The sequence below is a fragment of the Alnus glutinosa genome, chromosome 1 (genome assembly GCF_958979055.1).
Source record: "Alnus glutinosa chromosome 1, dhAlnGlut1.1, whole genome shotgun sequence".
Taxonomy (NCBI): domain Eukaryota; kingdom Viridiplantae; phylum Streptophyta; class Magnoliopsida; order Fagales; family Betulaceae; genus Alnus; species Alnus glutinosa.
The window spans coordinates 9192838-9216971 of record NC_084886.1 but is presented as its reverse complement, the minus strand read 5'-3'; the positions used below and the strand labels follow the sequence as shown (position 1 = coordinate 9216971).

Genomic DNA, 24134 nt, shown 5'->3' with positions numbered 1-24134 from the left:
TTTTTGTTTTTTTATGCTCTTGGGAGATATTAACAAATTTTTGATAATTTGAAAGACATTTGTTTCAATTAAGAGTTTGAAGAAATATTATTAATTAAGTGATAATTTGAAATGAGCAAGTGCACTTATCCTGAAGAAGAAAAAAAAAAAATTTACACATTCATCTCTTGCTTATTTTTCATTCATATTTTTTTTTTTTTTTTTGTAAAGTCATCAATTAATCTGTGAGACCAAATATTGTTTCCACATGATCTCATATATTTAATAATAAATTTGCTAATATCTTGAATAGAATAACACAAATGAACAAAAAGAAGAAAACTAAACATTTTAAAAACAAATAAATAACAAAGAGAGGTTGATGAAAAAGGAAGACACGTGTCAACAGTTGGGAAGCAAACACCACCAGTGGAGGCCGTGCCTAAGCAAATGGTGATAACAGTGAACACCCACTTAATTTCCTCCAACTCCTCCACCAACAAAAACGGACAAAACCAACAAGAGGCCGGCGGCCACAAGATCCCAAAGCCACGCCCGAAAGCATAAATTCCATCCGGATACTCTTTTCCTTTGAGGTTTTCACTCTCTGTGGAAAATGGGTACGACGCTCGTGCTCTCGAACGCCTTCTCTCCCTTATCTCACCGCCACCGCCACCGCCATGGAAATGAGCGGACCCACCTCCATAGACGGCCAACCTCCACCCTCAAACCCTCCTTCAACGAGTGCCTCCTCAATTCACCATTTCCTTCCGGTTTCAGTTCCCTCCGGAAGTTTCGGCTGGCCCCCCGCACTTCCCTTGACACAGAGACCTCGTCCTCCCATGATGATCATGACAAAGACGGGCTTCTGGGGGAGGGGCTGGTGGGCGAGGAATCCGCCGCGTTCGACTTTGGCGAGCAGAAGATATCTTCTTGGATCTATTTCTCTCTTGTTCTTGGAGTGGTTCTGGTTTTGCTTGACTTAGTTTGGATCGATAACTCCACGGGCCTTGGCAAGGCCTTTATCGACGCTGTTTCGGAACTTTCCGACAGCCACGAGGTGAGTTCTCTGTTCTTTTTCTTTTTTTGCTTACCACCTGTTTGCTTGCTGAGAGAAAAAGGTGGGGAAGGGTAACAGTCAGCTGATCAGGATAGTTGTAACTTGTAAGAGCTTTGACAATATATAAATAGAATTGCATTGTGCCGTGCTAGATGGATGACGATCCTCTCAAATTATTTGCTCGAATTCGAGCATGTAGTTGTGAGGTAATACTTATGGACCTACCTGATCGGATAAGTAGTTAAGCAACCCAATATTTATTTAGTCAGGTGTGTCTCATACGTGATTTTTCACAATAACATGCCCGAATTCTCTCAAATTATTTGCTCAAATTTGAGAGATTTCAGACAAGTGATGGTGAGAGACTACTTATGGAACCCACCTGACCGGATAAGTGATTGAGCAACCCAATTTTTATTTGGTCTAGTGGGTCTCAAAAGTGGTTTCTTACAATCACTTGCTCGAAATCTCTCAAATTCGGATAAATAATTTGAGAGGATCATAATTTATGGTAGACATAGGTGGAATAATCCCAAGGTATCACCCATAGAGATCCCCTGCAATTCTAATTGTCTCAATCCCAGCCATTCATTTACTGGAAACCAGCCGAAAAAAGAGCCAAAAAAAAAAAATGAAGGTGTATTCGGTGGCCCAGCCAACCCTATCACCTACTTTGGGGTGGCAGGTCATCTCCATAACAGGCTGAGGGTGGCTGGTCATCCCCATTCATTGCAAATTGCAAGGGCCTCAGCTCACCATCGATAAGTTTGATTGCCATCTATAGCTTGCCTTATTGCTTGTAACTTTGCTCTCAACACATGGAATTCATTCGGTTGTTCTTACTCTATTTACGTTTGGCACGCGAAATGACTATTCCATTAAGAAAATGAACAGTTTTTATTGAAAATTTAAGAATGTGGAATAAAATAGCTTTTGAATAGTCATTTTCATTGCCCATTTAGATCCTTATCATATATTCTAATATCAACGATATTTTATTCCACATTCTTCCATTCCTAATAAAAATTATTCATTTTTTATAATGAAATAACAATTCCGCATACCAAACGTAACCTTAGTTTTGCAAACCCTTGACAAAAGTGTGATATCTCGAGACATAGGTGGAATTCAGCTGTCAGGTAATTTTCATAAAATACTAGTAGGCTATATAACTATTTAGTTAATCTTTCTGGTTTGTTATGCTGGTAAGAGCTAGGCATAACTCTGTGAACTGTTATTGGGTTTTGGTTTTAAAATCTGAGCCCTGAAACAAATATTTTGCAGGTTGTGATGTTGGCCCTCATTCTCATTTTTGCCATTGTTCACAGTGGCTTGGCTAGCCTCCGAGATGTAGGTGAGAAACTCATTGGAGAACGAGCTTTCCGTGTTCTGTTTGCAGGGACATCTCTGCCTTTGGCTGTTAGTACTATTGTGAGTTCTCTACTTTGAAGCACAATAGTTAATTTGATGACTGTTGCTGTTTCTTTTTTGTTTTGTTCTGGCCTGTTGAAATTTTCAAGGGGTTGTGATGCAGGTGTACTTCATCAACCACAGATATGATGGACTACAGTTATGGCAGCTCCAGAGTGTTCCTGGGTTACACCAACTCGTGTGGCTATCTTCTTTCATCTCCTTCCTTTTCCTTTATCCTTCAACCTTTAATCTGTTAGAGGTAGCCGCAGTTGACAAGCCCAAAATGCATCTTTGGGAAACTGGGATCATAAGAATCACCAGGCACCCGCAGGTATGAGACTTTTCATCTCATTTGCAATGGCTATTTAAAATTGGGTTTGCGAAGAATTTGGAATATATAGGGCGTTGGGATGAATGCTAATTTTCATCTTTGGTGATCTTGACAGCCTAGAATCAATTTTAACCTGTGATCTTATTCCATTAGTCAGTAGTTTATTTGACGTTTTCCATAGCTCGCAAAATCCCCAGGTTTGGTTGTTTTGTTAAAAAAGTTGCTGTGCTGTGTTTAGACAAAAGTGATTGCATCTGTTTCATTGTAGAAGACACCGTTTCCCCTTCATATTGGGTGTTTAGACGACTGAAATCATTACATCTCTAATGGATTGCCAACATAACAATATCAAAGACACTTATTGCTGAAAGCATAAATATTTTTGCATCAACCAAAATATTGACTCCTATCAGACTCTCCCTCTCTACTACACACACATACACATATACACCTAGCCAGCCACACAATCATTTGCTTAGCCATTCAAGGTTGTGTTTCTTTTCAGATGGTTGGGCAGGTAATCTGGTGCCTGGCTCACACTATTTGGATTGGGAACTCCGTGGCGGTGGCAGCCTCCCTTGGATTAATTGGACACCATCTATTTGGTGTTTGGAATGGAGATAGGCGGCTAGCTGTGCGATATGGTGAGGCTTTCGAAGATGTGAAAAGGCGTACAAGCGTTATTCCCTTTGCTGCAATTCTTGACGGCCGTCAGAAGTTGCCAAAAGAATACTACAAGGAATTTATTCGACTACCATATTTATCAATCACAGCATTGACGTTAGGTGCATACTTTGCACACCCGCTAATGCGTGCTGCCAGTTTTCGGCTTCATTGGTAGGGTACATAGACATCTTTGTATTGGTGGATTAGACACATGATTCTGAATTGTATATAATCGATGTGCAATAAGGCATATCATCTGGGTTCAATTTTGGTTAAATGCAACAAAAATCTTTATGGAGTGGTTAGAAGTGAGGCAAGCTATTCAGAAAGATTTGAAGTCGTATAGCATGAAAAAATGACATTTTTGTAGTGGGTTGTGCTTAATAATAATTACTTGACCACCTCTTAAGCTCAGGATGAGCCAAGAAAAAAAAAATTATTAATCCACAATTGGAACATGGACCTGAGCTCATATCAAGCTCATATTTCTATTTCATGTCACTCTATTTAAACACTCAACACTCGGACTTAGTCATCTATATAAAAAAAAACACTCGGACTTAGTCATATGGTACTGAAGCATGAAGAAAGTAAAATGTAAATATGAATATTTATATTTATTCTCCTCTTTAATATTATTTTCTTTCTACCGCTGTTCGAAACAAAAGGGAGAATAAAATGAATTAAACAGAAAGAATCGTGACAAGTATATTTGAGAAAAAGAAATGATCAAGTCTGTTTGGATGCGGGAAAAAAAAAAGTATATCCGGTTTTTTTTTCAAATCCAGGCATTTAAATTCACACCCGAATTCAACCCAAAAAATAACTCATTTCCCTCTTATTAGTTATTTCAAAAACAAACCGAACACAAGGCAGGACCACGTTGTCTGATGCACGGAGAAAATGGGTTGCAAAAAGCAACCCATTGGTACAGGTTATCATACCACCTGACAGAAATTAAAAAATTTAATAATAATTTTTCATATTTATTTATATTAAATAATAATTATTTCAATCATTATCAGACATTAATTTTTATAACACCAATCATTATATACAACTTTTCATACTTCTAATCATTTTTTACCATGATTATCGGTGAAAAAACAATCTCACACAACTCTAACCCAAACACAATTTCAAATAGAATTTAAATTTTACTCATTACCCAAACACCTTTTATTTCCCTCAAAATTCACGAACCAAATAAAAATTTAATTCTGATTTCAAAAATCAAACACCCAACAAACAAAAACGGTGGAAGAGTTTGGCGCCCCCTCCTCCCCTTGGCTCATACGGTCGGGAGTGTAAAAGATAACCGGCCCCCAACAAGCAAAAACGGGGCCTATATTTGAAAAGAAAGAAAAAAAAAAAAAAAAAAAAAAAAAAAAGGAAGAGAGATTATAACCTAGAGGAAAAGCCATTTATGCCTTGCCATTTATAATACACGACAATGACATGAAAGCACTCGCTAATCAGCAATCCTTTCAAACTTCAATGTTCCTTCACCCAGGATGGCCATGTGCTTCCGCTTCTTTGAAAAATTAGTTGAATTTTGAGGCCCACTCTGGTCTTCAGCAAATTGAGCAGCTGTTCTAGCTCGTAATTCTTCCAAGCTCTCACCTTCCTTTGCTCTATCAAGAACCTGAAAGTATATATGCGGGCAGTTATGTCAATTTTTCAATTGTGTGAATGGACAAATTGGCCCACACATCTAGAATAAGAATACTTACCAGATGCCGACCATACAGATGTGTGCTTGAAAGTGCTTGAAGTGCATTCGCTGCCTCTTGCTTTGTAACATATTCCACAAATGCAAACCCTCTATGATTTCCAAACTTCTTTGGCAACCTTAGGCTCTTGATCTGTACAACAAAGTCAATTAGAAAAACATTAGTCGCTTACACTACATGACAATGCAGAATTCACAATTATTTATATCACGAATGATAAAACCCAGATTAATCACTGGGAGAGGAAAAACCAGTCAACATTCAATCCTATTGAGTTTGAGCTCCGCATAATCTTTCACAACAGTTGGGGGTCTAAACAAACAAAATCCAAAAACCCAGAATAATCACTGGGAGAGGAAAAACCAATCAACAAGCAATCCTCTTAGACATTCTCTAGTTCTTGCATCTTGATTTTTATAGATTAATTGCAAAGTGAGGATTGAAAACCCTATTCTAGAAATAAAGATTCCAAACTTCACTAACTTTGTAGGAACATTTCCCAGAATTATATATGAATTTAACAAAATGTACTATGATTTAATTAATGTAAGTAATCACCTGGCCAAATGGACTAAATAGCTGTCTCAGATCTTTCTCTGTTGCCTCAAATGCTACATTTCTTACAAGTAATTTGGTTGAACTCTTATCCTTCTCAACTTTTTTCTCCGCTTGCTCATCCTTCTTAGCATGACAAAGTTGCAAGATAAGAGCATGCCCATCCAACACAGTTCCCTGAAAAGGAGAAAATGTGAGAGTTGCAATAAGTTTCCAAAACTATATGTAGTATGCAAGTAATTTTGATAAGTCTGTTAGTACCCTTAAGTCTCTACAAACATTGAGGGCCGTCTCAACAGAATCAAACTCGATGAAACCAAAACCCATCGAAACATTCTTCCCATTTTTCAAGTGCTTCTTCACCTGCATGTGACCAGATGTACTCCAAAAGATAAGAGCATTGTCATATATAAATCACATTAAAAGTTGTGAGGACCAAGATAATTACCCTGACACTTAAAATTCTTCCCTCCTTCATGTGATCACTAAAATGCCTTTTCAAACTCTCATCGGCAGTCTTAAAATTCAGATTCTTGACAAATAGAGATCGTGACTGAAGCAAAATAGACAAAAAAAAAAAAAGGCATAGTAATTAATATGGATAATCAGAAAATAGCCACAGCATCCACAAGCACATAAAGTGAAAATCTGTATGATTATTAAAAGAACATTATCATGCCACAATCTTCCGTAAACAATAGAAGAACAATTAAAGCTCCAACAAATACATGGGTAAAATTTCTTAAAGCAGCTGTCAATGTGATTTATTTTTTCTTCCTCGCTTCTTATTGATTATATCTGATCATTTTGTTGCTTCAGAATATACAAGTTTCACTTCACTAGATGTGAGGTGACAACTAAAAAATGCAAGTGAAACCAACACAACAGCAAACGTCCTTGATTTATGATCCACAAAAATATAACTTTTTAACTATAACAATATAGTATGATAATTTGACCAAGACTATGGAAATGACCTCGGAACACAATAGATGCTGCATCTAGAGAGAGCGAGAAAGAGAGAGAGATTCTTTGTGCATTTCAGATTTCATAAATAGTTAACTCAAATAAAATCAAATAGATAATTCCAGATCACTTCTACAGTTTGTTTGTGTGTGCCCGCGTGTGTGTATATAGTTAAATAGACAATCCATGCATCCACGCCAGATTGCTTCTGTATTAGTTTTTCTAAAGCAAAAAATGAAAATGAAAATGAAGAAAGGAACGAAATCAAAAATCCCATGGCAGGAATTTGGAATCAAGAAAAATTCAAAAATTAGTTGAATCCTATTTAGACAACAATTACAAACAAGAAAAATGTTGGGAACTACTAGCTCTTTGTTTACAAGTCAAAACTCTGTTTGGATGTTTTAGTTTGTATCTTGCGTATGTACCCCTGTGCCTCTGTATTTTTTCTTTCTTTTTAATTTATCACTTGCTAACCAAAAAGTCACAACTCTGTTTTTTTATCTGGTAAACAGTAACAACAACGATGATAGTAATAATAATAAAAAAATGCTATGTCAATAAAAATGAGGCCCATTTACCAAAAACCACTGTACTATCCTATTTGGCTAACATAATTACACAGCATAGTCATTAAGATGACTTTTTTCCTTCAAAAAAAATGGAAGGTTGTTTATTGCTCCATTCACTTATCAATTGGCAAAATAAAATTGTAAATACGTTATACAGATTTTTTGAGAGAACTTAAAAATGTTTAGAATTGCGAGAGCATGTGTAGAAAATATTTAAATATATTGTTCAGTCTCTTGTATACTTTATGTGTACCTAGAGGCGTCTTACGCTTTTAATAATATTTCGATTACCAATTAAAAAAAAAAAATTGTTCAGTAAACGAACGTAGTATCTATTGACACAAACACAATAATAATCAATTTTAGGGGACTTTTCAAGTTTTAATAATCATACTCTTATGCCTGTGATTAAAGTATGGCACTAATGATGCATCATTGTCTATCACAACCCTTGACCTTTAGAGCACTTTCCTTTTTATTTCCTGAATTTAGTTCTGCTACTTTAAATACATGTTGCCATTCCCACATGACTTTATCTGATCCTGCAAGTCAAGTTAATTGTTTACTTTAATTACTGAAAAATTTTAATTGTTTGATCAAGAATGCAACTGTCCCAGATTTTATGGTCTTCCATTTAGAAATATTCCCAAAAATTGGTAAATTTCAAGATATTCATGATTCTTTTGTTTTTTTCCTAGTAGTCAAACTACCAAACAATTCATGAAACCCACTGGCTGGCCAATCTATAATTATGATCCTAGCCACCGCGACGCAACCTTAGCATACACCACCCAAAATGTGAACTAACACAAATATTTCAAGACTTTATATATCAGAAGGAAGATCCTTTTGGAGGAGCTACATGTTCTCCGTATCATTGAAGAGGGGAGGGCATTAGGTGTGGAGGAGAGTATGAAGGAGGTAGAAATTGTTAGCGATTTAGAAAGATCCACTCTCATGGAAGAAGTGGGTTGGAGGCAAAAATCTAGGATCTTGTGATTCAAGGAATGTGACAAGTGGATAAAGTTTTTTCACACAATGGCCAACTCCACAATGGAAGGAACTCCATTGAATCCTTGTTGATTGATGACACTATTTCTACCAATTGATCGGAGATCATCGAGCACATTATTCAGTGTTGCAAACCGTATTGAGAAGCTCCAACGTGATTTCTTTTTTCTTTTTTTTTTTGGGGGGGGGTAGGTAAAGAGTTCAAATATCACCTGGAGAGATGGTCCAAAGTTTGTACGCTGATCTCGGAGGGGAGGTTGGGGATTAGGAACTGTTGAGGTTCAATCATGCTCTCTTAGGTAAATGGCTTTGGCGCTATGGGTTAGAGAGAGAGAGACTTGGTGCAAAGTGGTGGTGGACTCTAGATATGGACGTGCATGGGGAGGATGGTGTTCTATTGAGCCAATCAAGGCGTATGTGGTGGGTTTGTAGAAGAATATTAGGAGGGATTGGGAGAAGTTTTGTAGTCATACCATATTTGAGTTGGGAAATGGCTCAAAGGTTAGATTCTAACATGATATTTGGTATGGGGATTCAACCCTTAAGGAAGTCTTTCCAGTTTTATTTGGTATGGCTTGCGCAAAAGATGCTTTGTTGTGGCTCACATGGAAATTTATGGAGGTGTCATTCAGGGGAACGTGAGAATTGATAAAACGGCTCATGATTGGGAGGTGGAAGCCTTTGCCTCGTTCTTCATGGTGTTGTATTTAGCAAGAATGAAACGATAAATAGGTATGAAATACAACTTCTGCATCGTGTAGCAGAAGATAGTCGGTGATGATAGACTACAATTTAGTCTTATCTAGCTAACAGAAGATAGTCGACTTCAATAAGACTTATCTCAAGTGATTGAGTTCAAGTGTAAGTCTTGAGAATTAGTTTTTACAAATCTATCTTTATCATTAGTTGAGTTGCCGTGAACCCTTGGGTGTTTATCTTCCGTTGATGAGTCTTGAGTATTTGAGTTGGAGTTAACCTTATCACTAACATTGGTTGCCAGGATCGTTTTCGTTTCCCTTGGAAACATGTTTGGCAGACTAAGGTTCTGTTGAGGATGGCCTTTTTTCGGTTGGTTAGCAGCCCTCGGAAAAATGTAACACCTCGGTCCCATATTGAGAAAATAAGTAGCCCACATAAAGAGTAGGTGGTTTATAAGAGATACTTATGGGTGCTAAGTCTTACATTGCTTACTTATTAGGTAAAACTAGGCTTTATAAGTGATTTTGAGGAAACTTCAAATTGACTAGTCCTTTCAAGGTGATAACGCAGATGTGGTTAACATTTTTTTTTTTTTGTCGTTACAAAAGATCCTTACCATGGACAATCCGAAAGTGGCGCATCATTGTGGTTGATTGGTGTTGTATGTGTAAAAGGAATGGAGAGTCCGTGGATCATCTTCTGCTTCATAGTGAGGTTGCTTGTGCCATTTGGAATGTTTTCTTCAGTTGATTTGGGTTATCTTCGGTTATGCCTAGACGAGTAATCAATCTGTATGCTTGTTGGTAGAATGTTGGCAATACTCGAAGTGCTATTGTGTAAAAGAAATGGGGAAATGAATGATAGAAGTTTTGAAGACCTCGAGAGGACTTTGGAGAACATTAAGTCTTTATTTTTCAACAAATTGTATCTTTGGACAGCTACTTTTGTTTCTCCTTTAGTGATTAGTTATTATGATTTTCTTTTTCTTTTAACCCCTACTAGCAAGGTGGCTTCTCTTTTATACTTCCTATATACCTAGGAGCACCTTACGCTTTTAATGATATCTTGATTACTTATCACAAACAAACAAAGCAAAATATGAACCACATCAAATACTTCAAGATTATATATAATAGTCATCACACAAATATCATCAGGACGAAAAAAAGAACTAGGCCAAGCCCAAAAGTCAAGTTTAATCTTAACCAGCCAAAAGATAATAATAAGAAGCAATATTACTAGTTAGCCATCATACACACCGGAGGACTTTCAACTCAATATTTAGTCTAGAACTCGAGCCAAATGCACATTAGAACAACCAGTATCCAGAAGCTAATAACAAGCAGGAATACTAATAAATACGCATATACAGCAGAGGAAAGCGAAAAGCCTTTACAACCGAACATTGCAGCATGATTATTAGAAACCAGCCACAGTTAAACACGGCTAATTTCCCACCAACATCTGAACATGTCCAAGCTGAACGCAACGTATGCACACACAAAAGAAAAGCCAAAAATAAAATAGATCTTGGCCTAAAAACTTGCTACAGATTAGTCAATATTACAAATTTGAAACGGAAGATTGTTAGTGCTTCTAATCGATGAGATTGACAGGATACACAAAAGATACAGCATACTCAAAGAAATATGTGACGGAAATAAAATCCTATAATGAAGAGGAAATGAAAATAAATGTGCAAGAAATGCATATCAAACCTCAACTCTATCAGGATCGATATCCATATCAATTAATCCTTCCACTTGTTGCTCTAGTGTTACCCTCTTGGCATCATGTTCACCTATGGCATTATCTTTGTCATCAGTCTTGGATGTTGAACTTTGACTCAGGATATTGCCAGGAGCCCATTCCAAATATAGTGGAGCATCCCTATATTAATAAAAACAAGTAAAGAGCTAGAAACTCCTAGACTACCAAAAACCTAGATGCAGAAATCAATATAGAGGGAAAAGAAAAAGTGAATGCAATCACAGGAACAACGAGAAATCAAACAGATAACGGGATCCAATATTCTAATGCAAACTTAAAGATGATGTAAATATGTGGTTATTGAAGATGATAGACCAAAAAGCCTCACAGATAAGAAGCAACATTAAGTTCAGGTCAACATGTACTAAGTTTCTCTTCTGCAATTCCCCTAGTTCTAAGCGCCTCCTACAGGTTGTGCACTTGAAGCTGGAGTGAAAAACTTACGCTGATGCATTATGACACAAGGCTAGATCTCTCCCAATACAATTGAATGATAAGCCAGAGAATACAAGGTGCATGGGGGGATAAAATCATACCATCTGGTTCTCTAGTATATACTCACACTGTTGGTCGTGCTTGTGACAACATTCTAATAATAGCAGGAAAACTGCAATCTACCTGCTTTCTTGAATATTCTATTGCCAGTGAAAGAGAAAAAAAATACAATTACAACAATCTAACCAAACCACCCTCACGTTGGTTCAGGCAGCTTATACTTGGTTTTGCTGCAGCTTGTTCAAAGCAAAAGGTTGGCTTCAACCTGAGGCAGCAAACCCAAGTTAGGAAGCCTAGAATCTATCTTCTTTCACATAAATTTACAATGCCCAGGGGGCAGAACAAAAGTGAAAACGTGAATACCCCAACCCAAGCAGCTCATACGGAAAATAAGAGGGGTTGCCTGCAACTCCAAGTTGTTTGAAAGTTTAAAATGTTGAAGCCATGGAAAGAGTAAAACTCAAACTTAAAAAATGATTCGGCTTGAGTTCCAAATCAAGGAAGCAAATGAACACTAAGTTTGTTTTTGAGCAACTATTGACAAATTGAATTCACACCAGGAGCTGGCCAATACAACTGTCTTATTTGGACCCTTTGCATGATATGATGAACATAAAAAGTATGGCCACTAGAAATGCTAAAATGGTGGAATTATTCAAAAGACAAGCCAACCTTCCACTACCACACTGAACATCCATGTAATGTAGTATCATTTCAAAGCACTTGAAATTGCCTCCAAGGTTTTCAATTCTTTCTTTCGTTCCTTTTCTTTTTTTTCTTTTTGGATTTTGATTAAAAAGTTAAACATGCATCCAATATGTCTTAAACCCAATACTCACCTCCACCACATTCTTATGGTGGGAGGAAGTGCCATTTAAACAAAAACTCATTGGCTTCTGTAAAAGCTTTTTTTTTTTCGTTTTTATTAAGTACAGTAATATACTCTAATAGTAATTCAAAAGAAAATTAATATTAGATTTATCATTAGGCTAAGTCTAGGTTGGGCAGTTGCAGAGCTGAGCAGAATCCGATCTGACACAAACCAAATCCACAACCAAAATTTAGTGCATATGCTGGATGTTCAGAAGTTCATCAGCTAGGTTTGCAAAAGAATATATATCTTCTTTGTTTTTTCAAGATTCTCAATTAATGTACTAAAGAAAAAAGGAAAAAAAAAACATATACTTACTTGTAACGCTTGTATGCTAAACCTCTAAAAGCTGCACGAGCTTCAGCTGGTTCAACGAAAACAACCTGAAATATCATGGAAGAAATTAGTAATATGCCACTCAACAATGACATAATTGTCCACTTTTACCAATTATCACAATGTTCTCCCACTTTGCAGGTAGAAAGGAACACTGAATCTTCAAACTTAACAGAGCTTTCTAACATAGAAGAAAAACTTACCAAATAATACTACACGAGATGAGAACTGACAAGGAAACCTTGACAGAAAGCATTTCAAATACTTGGAAAACTATAACAGTAGTCCTCTATCTATATTGCACTCAGGATGGTTAAATGCCACCTGCAGCCCAGTCAACCCAGATCCTCTTCTCTACCACCCTGCCATCTGTTGAGTCTACATGCATGTCTAAATTTTGTCTCTAAGACACCAAAATTAACATTGCTCCACTCTTCTAGGAGAAGAACAGCCTAAAACTCCTCTTGTCCAACTTTTAAGGTGACAAAAATGTTTTTTTTTTTAGGATCACTTTAATGTTCGTTTATTCTATCTCAATCATATGAACAGTCCCCTTGATAATGATTTGTAGAACATTTACTTGCTCACATAGGAATGACAAATTTTGATAGAAAAATATAAATGAAACCTGTACACCTTTGTGGTTTCACAGTTTCAGTCCATAGCTCTCTCTCTCTCTCTCTCTAAAGGATAAACCCTAGGTTGTTTTAGTCTAACTGCCTTTAAGACAGGTTACAACCACCACATGATTCCAGTTGAGAAAAATTAAGAATTAAGAATCAGTGTAAATTTAACTAGAAGATGATATGCCAAATAGAATCTTCTTTTAACATCAACAGTTTTTTGATAATATAATTGAAAATGAAAAAAGAGGGGGAAAAAAGAAGGAAAAGGAAAGCATGAATGTTCATACCAAGGCCAACGTTTTTGTCGGAGGAAGAATAATTTTGTCCAAACCCCCAAATTTGCCAAACATCTTGACCAATTCAATTTCAGAAGAACCATATGGCAAGTTCTTCGCTAACAGAACATGGTTGCTTCTTTTCACACCATCAACTTTCCCAGCAGCATATTCCTCTAAAGATGCTACATTTACTCCGGCATTTGTAAGAGCCTTTTTAGTCTCTGCAATTACTTGAGTTTCTCCCAAAGCTATACGCACAGCAAGATCATCAGCTTCCCGATCAAGTAAATCACTCTTACTTACACCATATTTCCTAGCAATGTTTTCAACAACCTAACAACATACAGGAGAAGAATGAGGTCCAATTCCCACAACACAAAGGATAAAATAAACACTCAGAAGCACTTTATCAATTACTACGAATGCTATTGCTATGAGTATTATGTAGAAATGGGACAAAGCAAACAACTAAACTTCAATATTTAATACCCACAGGCCACAGGGTGGGGGGGGGGGGGGGGGGGGGGGTGTTTGATGGTATAACAAATATGAGATTAAAAATAAAATAAAATAAGATTGGCTCCTTCGGATTTATTGTTGTGATATGTGCAGTGTGTTTAAGCTTCACAATTGAGTATTTAAGTACACTATGTTTCAGGTTAAAACATACCGTATCAGGCCGCATGAACAAGCTATTCCATGCTCTAGTATCCCCGCTAGCTTCAGATGCTTTCCTCTCTTCCTCCCTCTTTTGCTTAAAACTTTTTGAAGTTTGGCTAGCAGAAACATCAGTCCTAAAGAGCATGCAATGTCAAAGACATGATTACAATGAAAACAATGAATGATGCAATCTGAAAATCCCAAAGAGCTCAATACCACTTACTCCTGCTGGTCAGAAGAATTTTTTTGTTTTGCTGGCATAACATGCATTAATCTGCCTTGGAAAATTGAATTGTCTAATTCTTCTAATGCCCTGTTCAAAAAATTAAGATAGTTAATGATTTAAATAAAAGATCAGTGGAACAAATAAATTAATTATATGCCAGCAAATGATCCGCCAGAGGTTTAAATAGCATCATCGATTCATAGGCATGAACCCATTGGCTAAAAAGAATTTACAAAAAGAATAGAAAGAAAGACAAAGCCCTTATGACCCTATGATGCAAAAATATCAAAAAGTGCAAAAGGTTATAGTGTATGGCATGAGAAAGACAAGATTGAAGTCTTAAGGGTATCAATTTTTTTTATTTTTTTTGATAAGTAAAAACTAGGGTAAGGAGAGCCAAAACTTCACATTGCTCATTAGTGACCTAAAACTCATCATAACAAGAGCCAAAACAGCTTTTAGAAAAAAAGGGAGACTATCAACCTCACTGCAGATTCTGCAACTGCATAATGAATATAAGCTATTCCTTTGGACCGTTTCGTATCTTTGTCAATAATAATATGGACCTCTGAGACATCACCGAGTTTACTAAAATGCTCTTCTAGTTCCTCCTCGCTGTTACAAAAAGCATATCAAAACAAAAACAAACAAAAAATTAAAAGCATAGAAAAGGCTAATGCAAGGTAACAAAAACTAGAAATAGCTGTTGGCAAAATAAGAAGAAAAAAATTTAATTTCATATACTACACAAAACAGAACTCTCTTTTTTTTTAATTTTTCATAAAAGAAAGATTTTATCAAATATACTGGATAGGAAACACACACACACGCAAAACAATATGGAAAAATGAAAGATGAGTACGTTGCTGTATATGGCAGATTACGGACAAAAAGGCGTCTAGTCTCAAGAACTTCTTTCTCGCCTTTCAAACTTGATGATTGGCGCCCTGGTTCAGGTATTTCACTGTCAGGGTCTTGGGAAGGGTCCTCGTCTTCAACTTCTTTCCTGAGGACACCGTCTCTATAGTTAGTATTTGATCCCTTTAAATCTACTTTAGCAACCTGGCCCTCAAGGCTTTCTTTTAGAGATCCACTGTTGTCATATTTGTCGTGGTTATCATCCTCACTACTTTCTGAATCTGACCATTCTTGTTTTACTCTACTCTTGAAGTAATCCATATCGGAAATGACTTCATCATGAGCAAGATTACGTGATTTTTTAGCTACATGGTTACCAGATGTCTCAGGCTCATGTAACCCAACGTGCACTGAAACTGATTTCTCCTTGTGTTCCTCCTTGTCTTGAGTTTCCTTCTCACTGACATTGACATTCTGGTGGGCCGTAGATGCTACTAGTGTATCATTTGCCCACAATTTTGACTTCATGCGTGGTTGCATGACCTGAAGAAATTCCTGAAGCTTAGGATCATCATTCTCACCACCCTTTTCAATATTTTTCTCTCCTTTAGATTCCACAAGGCTTGAACTTTTAGCACCAGCAAGTTTCTTCCCCTCTTCAGTCACTATTCCTTCTTTCTTCAAAGAGTATCGACTCCAAGGACGAGGCATATTTGGATCCCCAACTTTATGAGCAATCTGAAAGTAAGCAAATGGGACTCATTTATAGTTTTTTTTTTGATAGGTAATAGCAATTTATTGAAAAGCGCTAAGGGGCGCAACCCTTATACACGGGAAGTATACAAGAGAGCCCTTAAGCGGGTCGAACAGAAAGTAAATTTAAGAAGTCTACAAAAGTAAAGACACTCAAACTACGATATGGCGCTATCCAAGAGTATAAAGTGTTGAGCAACCGCTTCCTTAGCTCCACCATAGGTGTCTCTACATCTTCAAACAAACGAGCATTCCGCTCCCTCCAAATACACCACAACAAGCAAAGAGGAGCTAACCGCCAAACCTCTTTCGCATGCCGACTCCCAATAGCCGCTCCCCAACTAATCAATAACTCCAACACCGAATGTGGCATAACCCACTCAACCCCAAATAAATTAAGAACGTAGCTCCACAGGGCCCGAGCTACCTCACAATGAAGCAACAGGTGATCAATAGACTCCCCACTTTTCTTGCAAAGACAACACCACTCCATTACTATAACATTCCTCTTACGCAAGTTATCATGAGTCAAAATTTTGCCCAAAGCTGCTGACCATACGAAGAAAGCCACCCTAGTTGGAGCCTTAACACGCCAAATATTTCTCCAAGGAAAAGAAGGAAGAGAAGGGCCATCTTCCCTACAGAGCTCTACATAGAAGGAATTCACCTCAAATAAACCTTTTTTATAGTTGAATTGTAAAGCTAAAATTATCCTTCTCTGCATCTATGTTTATACCTATAATTGCATTTTCCCTCAGACATCGAATATTATTACAAGTACTGTGAATGTAAGCAAAAGGGGCTCACTAGTCCAGCAATTATCATTTTTCAGTGCCTTTTCATTGTAAATGTGAGTGAAAGGGCTCATTATTCCTCTATCAAGCAAAGATCAAGTTCTGTGCTCTGTACATTATGCCTTTTTTTTTGGCTCTGGAGTATCAAAACCATTCTAGATTAAAGTAAATAGGATATCAAGTTGACACAGATAGGAAAATTGACTAAGCGTGTTTTTGGTGGCCTTAGGGTTAGGAGAGTTTGTGGATATAGAGTTCAGAATTTTGGAAGAAAGGATTTGGGTTCAAGATTGACTAGGATATCGAGTTGCCATAAATAGGAAACATGAGCGAAAGGGGCTCACTATTCCCCTATCAAGCAAAGATCAAGTTCTGTGTCTCTATACATTATGCTTTTTTTAGCTCTAGAGTATCAAAACCATTCTAGATTCATGTAAATAGGATATCGAGTTGACATGGGTAGGAAAATCTGACTAAGTGTGCTCGTGGTGGCCTTAGGGTTAGGGGAATTTGTGGATCTAGAGTTCAGAATTTTCAAAGAAAGGGTTAGGGTTCAAGATTGACTACGGTTTTGAAACAAACGGAAATAAAGACGAGCACAATTTCTCGAAGTAAACAGGTTGCTTGATAGTTCCTGACAGCAACTGTGTTCAGGAATTTAGGGTTGGTATTATGGGTTATTTGGTGGCTATTTGGCAGAGAAAGTATGTGAGGATTTAAGGTTTTTATATGTAAGGAGAAGGGCTTGATTTAGGATTGGGATTCTAAAGAAGGAAAATAGAGAAGTTTGATGTTGTGCAGAAATTGAGTGAAACAGTAACAGGAATGGTACAGCGTGCCAAAGAAGAAGAGAAGAAGAGATAGAAAAAGACAAGAACACACTAAGGCCAACATACTTCAATACTCAATACACTCAATATTTCATTAATCAAAGTCTGAATTCTTAAAATACAGTGAAGCATATTTCTATAGACTCATTAACTCTTAATCTAGAGGGACTAAGATTCCTAATTTGACAAGTCGACAAATTCCTAGCAAACCCAAATACTTTTAGAAATTCTAGAATATTCTAGACCAGACATAACATCGAATAACCCTAGAAGTAAAATTATACACTAAAATTCTATTTCAGATCTGCGCATGCACAGAAAAGTTCCCATAACTCACTAATTAATGAATCAATTCAAAAACTCTTTTTAACCCTAAAACGCTTATAATATAAGCTTTGGAAGCATTTAGGTTTGTTTTGATCGAACATCATATGATGGCCCTCCACATGAAAGCTCTTAAGCCGCTAAAATTGAAATCACCCTAAAGACAGCAACTTGATTCTTATTCCATGGCTGCATCACTGGTACTCATATATAAAAGGAAGCAAAATGGTTTTTCTATCTCTTCAAAGTTCAAATTTTAATGGCTTTCTTCTTGGTCAGTGCATCTCTATTTGTGTTTTGGGGCATTACAGATAATACAAGAAATCCAAAAGTAAGCAAAGGAGTTTAGCTTTACTACATTTAAGCTAATCAGGAAATCAATTTTGGACACTTAGATGTCCTATAACCGTCTCAATTACTACTGATTCATCAAAATTAATGTAATAGAAATCCTCTCAGTCATGCCAATAAGTTCCGCCAAACAGCAAAATTCATATTCAGATTGAACTCCTAGAATTCGACTCAACCAAATGCAGGAAAACTGGTTGCAGAATTTGAATAAATGGTTTCATTGGTACTTATCAAAAATAAATGGTTTCATTGGTTGGAAAGTATTTCTCAGAAATATGCTTCAAATATTGGGCAGAATATTTAACAAAAAACAAAAAAAACTAGGCAGAATTGCACAACCGAAACAAATATGGATAGAGATGGGGATTTCAAATTAACTGCAAGTTTGCAACTTCAAATTCATGGTAACAACTGGTGTTGAAATAGAGTATCAAGCAAACTTTTATTAAGAAAAAAAAATTAAAAAAATTAAAAAAAAATAAAAAAAAAAAAAAAAAAAAAAAAATCGTACAAGATAGCAGAATAGCAATGTGCACCTCACAAGTAATCCTACAAGTATCAATATAAGATTTGTTGAAGTATTTGATGGCTTCTTCAGCTTCACGCTCTGTGCGGAACCCAATAAAAGCGAACTGCCTACTCTTACCATCCCTAAAGTAACCCACAAAATTAAGCAAATCATCACAGATTCAAGGACAAACCAGAACTCAGAAAATGAAAACAGCAAATCCTATAAAAACCAAAAAACAAAAAGAGCATAAAATCAAAGAGAAAAAAACTGGGTATAGTAATACTTGGTTCGCATTAGCTTCGCATCTGTTATTTCTCCTTTCCGAGAAAATAATTCTCGAACGCGATCCTCCGCCACATATTTTGGCAAATTCTTCACACATATTCTAGACCTGTTCACAGGAATGGACAAGAAATAAGTATCCTGATAAAATATATATTAGAGAGAGAGCAAAGCTGAGCTGAGCTGAGCTGAACTGACCCAAGCGGCGGAGGCACAGTCCGGGTCTTGAAGTGATCCTCCATTCCTGCACCCTCTTCTTGTTTGTTCTTTTTCTTTACAGCCGGCATCTCTAAACCCCGGATTATCGCCACCCAGCTATTGCTTTCTCTGTTTTCTTTTAGCACCAATCTTCTCTCTTGGGGCACAAAGGAAAAAGCGCGCCGAGGCCGAATATATAAAAACTCTTGCCGTCACCGCGTCTCGATTCTCTCTCCCTTCACTTCTATGCTCTCACGGCCGCCCTGGTCTCGCTAGAACCCTCTCTCGTATTTGGATCAATCTTCCTAAGCCCTTTTTTTTTTGGGGGGGGGGGAGAGTGGGGGTGTTAAATTAGCAACAATGAACGTAATATTTTTCTCATCTACAAATTTTTTAATTAAAATAGTGGTGCTCTTTTTGTTTCGATATAAAATATTTTTTTTAAATTGTTTTTATTATTTTTTAATGTTTAGTACATGAAAAATTGTTGTCAAACCCAAAATAATTTCAGTTGATCAGAAATTTTTTTAAAATTTTTGTAAAATAATTTCATTTTTCAAAAACTTTAAACCATTTTTTTAATTTGAGCTTCTAACCGCTGGAACTCACTAGACCATCGTCAGAACTCCCATATATACCTTTGACGGAACTTCGTAGAACATTACAGAAACTCAAAATTTTAGGTTAATTTTTTAAAATAAATTATATTAATATTTTTATGTTATGAATACAAATTTATTTTATAGGTTAATATGGTTAAATGAAAATATAAAAATATTTGTGATTTTTTCTATGCACCAAATGTTAAAAAATGTTTCCAGCAACAAATATTTTTTTGAAAAATAATTTATTTAAAAATATTTTACGACGAAATAAACGAAGTTTGAATTACCCTTTTATAAAATGTATATTTTTTTATTTGAATTTTTTACGGACAAAAAATTGTAATTTAGCTTTTTAGAAAACTACACATCTCCTCCACTAACAAACAATTTGCAATGACACCAAATTGTTAAAAATTTGCAACATATTCAAAATGAAAAAAAAAAAAACAAAAAACAAAAAACAAACAAAACAAATTATATATATATATATATCCTTACAAAAAATATTTAAAAAAAAAAAAAAAAAGTGGGGTGACCCACGGCACTGGCAGTGGGTCACCTTGGGTCTTCGTTGTGTTTTTTTTTCTGTTTTTTTTTATTATTTATAAGGGTATTTTTATTTTATTGAACAAATTTAATGATTTTTTTTTTTTTTATGACAAGATGGGTACTGGGTACATTACAATTTCTTTTTTGTAGTTTGGAGGAAATGCTTCAATCGATAATTCAGATGGACATTACAAGTGCTTAAACTTTTTCTCTTAATTTGTTTAGCATTTATTTAGGTTTATAGCTTTCTGTATATTTTTTCAAGTAAAGATATAAATTACAATGAAAATAGTAGTTCTTTTTTTTAAAGAAAAAAAACAAAAAAAAAAAAAAAAAACAATGTGAATGGTAAAAAGGGAAAGGGAGATTTCATCAACCAACACAACACAAAACAAAAACAAAAAAAGGTGGGGCAGCCTAACAAACACCCAAAAATAAACCTAAAATACAATTGGGAATTGGCCAATCAATTGGACTGCCCATTTTTATTTTTATTTTTATTCAAATTGATTTGAGGAAAATGTTACATGGGGATCTTACCACTCTTGATCTAAAGATAATAAGAGGTGGATGAACCTATAAAATAAAAAGGAGTGGGCTCCCAACAATTGGCCCAAAACAAACCAAAACAGTACTAAAATATTTATAAATAGTAAGAAATTGAACAAATAAATGATCAGGTCATTTCAAGGAGCCGCACAAGGCAATATTATAAGCTAGAGAGGTACAAAATAAGGCAAGTCTATCTATACTCTCACTTGGAATCAACAACAACCACCCGAATGAAACTGAAGTGGTAAAAGTACTGTTAAAGTTCGAAATTGAAACTACATCAAATAAGAGCACTAGCACAAATTCAAATACAATAGACTCCAAAAAAAAAAAAAAAAACCCCCAAAAAACTACAACAACAGAGACTGGCTGGGCAGAGAGCTCCAACACGTGGATGGTGGATGAAGAAACTGCCGACGACACTGATGAGTGCATTGGAGAGGCGTGTGAGATGCATAAATCATTTGTAGAAACATATATCTAGCTTTTAAAAAACCAAATTTAAGAACTACGACAAAAACAACCACCAAAACGAGGAGGACAGCGACGAAGAGGAACGACGCGGTGGATAAGCCAAAACACTGAAGTTGCAATTCCGGGTGGAATAAGTCATACAAAACAACGGATAAAACATCATCAGAGGTGATAAAGATTAGAGAAACCTATTTCCAAATAGCAACAAAAACAATCAAAGATATAAAGGAAATAAGAGATGAGAGGAGGGAAGAGATGTGGTCCTTCCCTCCTCTCTCATCCAACTGAATCAAGAATAATAAAACCAGGTGAATAAACAAAGAGAGAGAACATAGCATTTTGTGTGGAAACAGGCATCTACCCATTCATTATGGACTGGCCAATTTAATGCTTGGCTCTTTGGCCAATAACAAGACCACCACATACAACTGTTTGAAACAACAAACCATAGGCAAATTTGCCTTATAAGACGCCAAATTTAACAAGAAAGGGATAAAGCATTGATACAAGTTGGATCGGAGCTGTTTGAACGAAGCACCATTGTGATATCTAGAATAAAAGGTACTTGGTGATGAAGGCGAAGGGGATACCTCATATGAGTTTGCAACTGGATCTATGAATCTCCATCAACAAAAAGGAGGTACCACATTTGGAGATCCATATGTGATGAAGTGCAAGCAGTTGATTTGTCGAATGGTAAAAAACCTAGCGGCTTCTTTCGCTAAAGGTAGTACAACGGCTTCCAGGTTCCAATCCTATTAAAATCCCTCCACAGGACGTCAACCAGGACCCTTATAGCCGTCGTGCATTTAGCCAATCTATTGGGTGCTGCTATTGTCATGCCTAGAGTTCACTTTTTAGGGATTATGAGAGGAAGAAGTCAACTCAGCTTGTTGGATGTAGCTCTCTTTTTTCTTTGCTTATAGGAGCAGGCTGAGTTGAGGTGGAAGCGCGTGCGAGACACACGTGATTAGGTGACGCGTGACATCTACGCGCGAAGGCATAAACTGTGACGGAAGCGAAAGAGGCTAGAGATGATTGATAGGTTGCACATAAGTGGAGAAGTGAGGAGAAACACAACAAATCTAGCCTTAAAAGATGCAGACCATAAAATAAAAATAGTAGTTTGAACGATAAAATGTGAAGCTTAAAGATGTCTTTAAAAAACGTGTTAGTTTTAATGATCAAATATAATTTTTATATTCCGCAAATCAAACGAGGTCTTAGTTTTTAAACTTCTTTATAATTAATCATACTTTTTTGACTATCAAACTTACCTTGGATAGCAAAAACATCCAAAATTTATATAAAATAATAATAATAAGAATGATAATAAAACAAAACACTTTTCAAAAAATAATTATCATGTATTTTTTTCAGCCCACGGTGGCCACAGCGAACCTCTGGTGACCCCTTGAGAAAATCAAATATATAACGATAGCCAAGGAAAGTAATCAAAATACTAATTATATAATATTGGTATCGAGCCCCTTGGGATGTAAATTTATACATTTTTGAACCACTAGGTATGATCAAAAGCATGAAAGGCCAACTACATGCATTGATGTATGAATTTGTGAAAAAAGAATGAGAAAATTGAAGTGAAGAAATTTGTGGGTTGGCATTGAATGGGTGTTATTTGAGATTTGAGATTTGAGCAATTGGGTTAGGCTTTGGAGCTATTGCAAAGGCAATAAACTATTTTTCTTATGGATAATTACACTTTACCCCCCTGTTTTAATCACAGGGTGGCGATTTACCTCCCAACGTACCAAAATTGTTAGATGACCCTCTCAAACTTACCAATGTGTGGCAAGTTATACCTTCTGTCCACTCGCCCATCTGTTTGGACGGAAAGTCGATCACGTGCGTTGCACGTGACCTTTAAGCAAAAATCATTCCAAAATTGCCCACCTATTAAACGCAGCGTTTCAATAGCCATTCACATGAAAGTCGTGATGAAGCTGTCTATGATAGGTGGAATGGTACGGTTTTAGGTATCTTAAAGTCGTCTTCAAGCTTTCTACCCCCTTGACCGTGCTCTTATTGCACAGGAACTCCTCTGCGTACATCTTCTCCACCGTCCGATCACCATCGTGTAGGAAAACGTGAGTCTCACCGCATCCCTTCCTGTTCCTCGCCATCACAGACGCCGAGAGTATCAAGCTTATCCGACCTAGTGCCTCCGCGAAGTACCCACGCAACTAGTCGATCATGATCAGGTCCCCCTCCCTCTCGTAAACCTCTTCGGGCAGGTTGTCCAAGGCCAACACGTATCGAGTGTTGACTTTGGAGTATCACATTCGACGGCGAACACTGCCCATTCCTATACTATGTAACTCAATAGGTGGAATGAGTACGAAAGCTTAATAGGTGGTATGAGTACGAAAGTTTGATTGGAATGTGTACAAAAGCTTAATAGGTGGAATGACTGTAGAGTGGTTCCACATAGAAGCCAAGCAGCAGGGCCTCGATGTGGCCTGGATCGACGATATCCAGTCCTTCCTCATTAGCTTGCTCTCCGAGATGCCCAAGAGATCTAGTAGACGATGAAGAGATCCAGCTCATTTAACCAAAGCAAAGAATCAGCCCAAACAAAGCAAGAGAACCTGCAACGTGGGCTTTAACAAAAAAGAGGAAGAGAGGAGCCTTGAAGCCCTAGGGTATACAGGTAGTTGCTACATGGCAGTTGACTACCCCATGCACCTTAAATAACATAACTACGTGGCATTTGATGAAAATAAATTCAAATTTACCAAAGTCAGCCAAGAAGTGTTGTTTCGTGTTGCACCAAGCAATGATAACA

General features: G+C 36.6%; 2 protein-coding genes across 3 annotated transcripts; one reads left to right on the top strand and one right to left on the bottom strand.

The window, feature by feature from the left end:
• The first annotated feature begins 447 nt into the window (after positions 1-447).
• LOC133871080 (15-cis-zeta-carotene isomerase, chloroplastic) lies at positions 448-3778 on the top strand. Its single transcript, XM_062308442.1, has 4 exons — positions 448-1039; positions 2324-2470; positions 2574-2783; positions 3289-3778. The coding sequence occupies exons 1-4, from the start codon at positions 596-598 to the stop codon at positions 3622-3624; spliced, it is 1137 nt and encodes a 378-aa protein (XP_062164426.1). The 5' UTR covers positions 448-595; the 3' UTR covers positions 3625-3778.
• Positions 3779-4586: 808 nt separating this feature from the next.
• Positions 4587-19469, bottom strand: LOC133871065 (multiple RNA-binding domain-containing protein 1). 2 transcript variants are annotated; one of them, XM_062308421.1, is made up of 15 exons: positions 19149-19469; positions 18952-19059; positions 18694-18808; positions 15110-15843; positions 14731-14862; positions 14245-14334; positions 14032-14155; positions 13371-13694; positions 12440-12504; positions 10704-10875; positions 6186-6290; positions 5999-6100; positions 5741-5914; positions 5183-5314; positions 4587-5094 (listed from the first exon to the last, which is right to left on the bottom strand). In XM_062308421.1, exons 1-15 carry the CDS (start codon positions 19235-19237, stop codon positions 4921-4923), a joined length of 2640 nt encoding a protein of 879 aa, XP_062164405.1. In that variant the 5' UTR covers positions 19238-19469; the 3' UTR covers positions 4587-4920. The 2 variants fall into 2 exon arrangements, with proteins under 2 accessions (XP_062164405.1, XP_062164414.1); XM_062308430.1 differs by lacking the exons at positions 18694-18808; positions 18952-19059; positions 19149-19469 and adding an exon at positions 16537-16597 and having other exon boundaries at positions 15110-15863.
• Positions 19470-24134: the final 4665 nt, after the last annotated feature.

What these genes read in the sequence shown, in the direction of transcription:
- LOC133871080 (XM_062308442.1), top strand. Translation starts at nt 596, where the DNA reads ATGGGTACGACGCTCGTGCTCTCGAACGCCTTCTCTCCCTTATCTCAC. An exon ending in CTTTGGCTGTTAGTACTATT is followed by an intron (nt 2,471 to 2,573) that starts GTGAGTTCTCTA and finishes GTTGTGATGCAG; the next exon opens with GTGTACTTCATCAACCACAG. An exon ending in GAATCACCAGGCACCCGCAG is followed by an intron (nt 2,784 to 3,288) that starts GTATGAGACTTT and finishes GTTTCTTTTCAG; the next exon opens with ATGGTTGGGCAGGTAATCTG.
- LOC133871065 (XM_062308421.1), bottom strand. Translation starts at nt 19,237, where the DNA reads ATGCCGGCTGTAAAGAAAAAGAACAAACAAGAAGAGGGTGCAGGAATG. An exon ending in GCGAAGCTAATGCGAACCAA is followed by an intron (nt 18,809 to 18,951) that starts GTATTACTATAC and finishes GGGTTACTTTAG; the next exon opens with GGATGGTAAGAGTAGGCAGT. An exon ending in CGACAAAAACGTTGGCCTTG is followed by an intron (nt 12,505 to 13,370) that starts GTATGAACATTC and finishes ATGATATTTCAG; the next exon opens with GTTGTTTTCGTTGAACCAGC.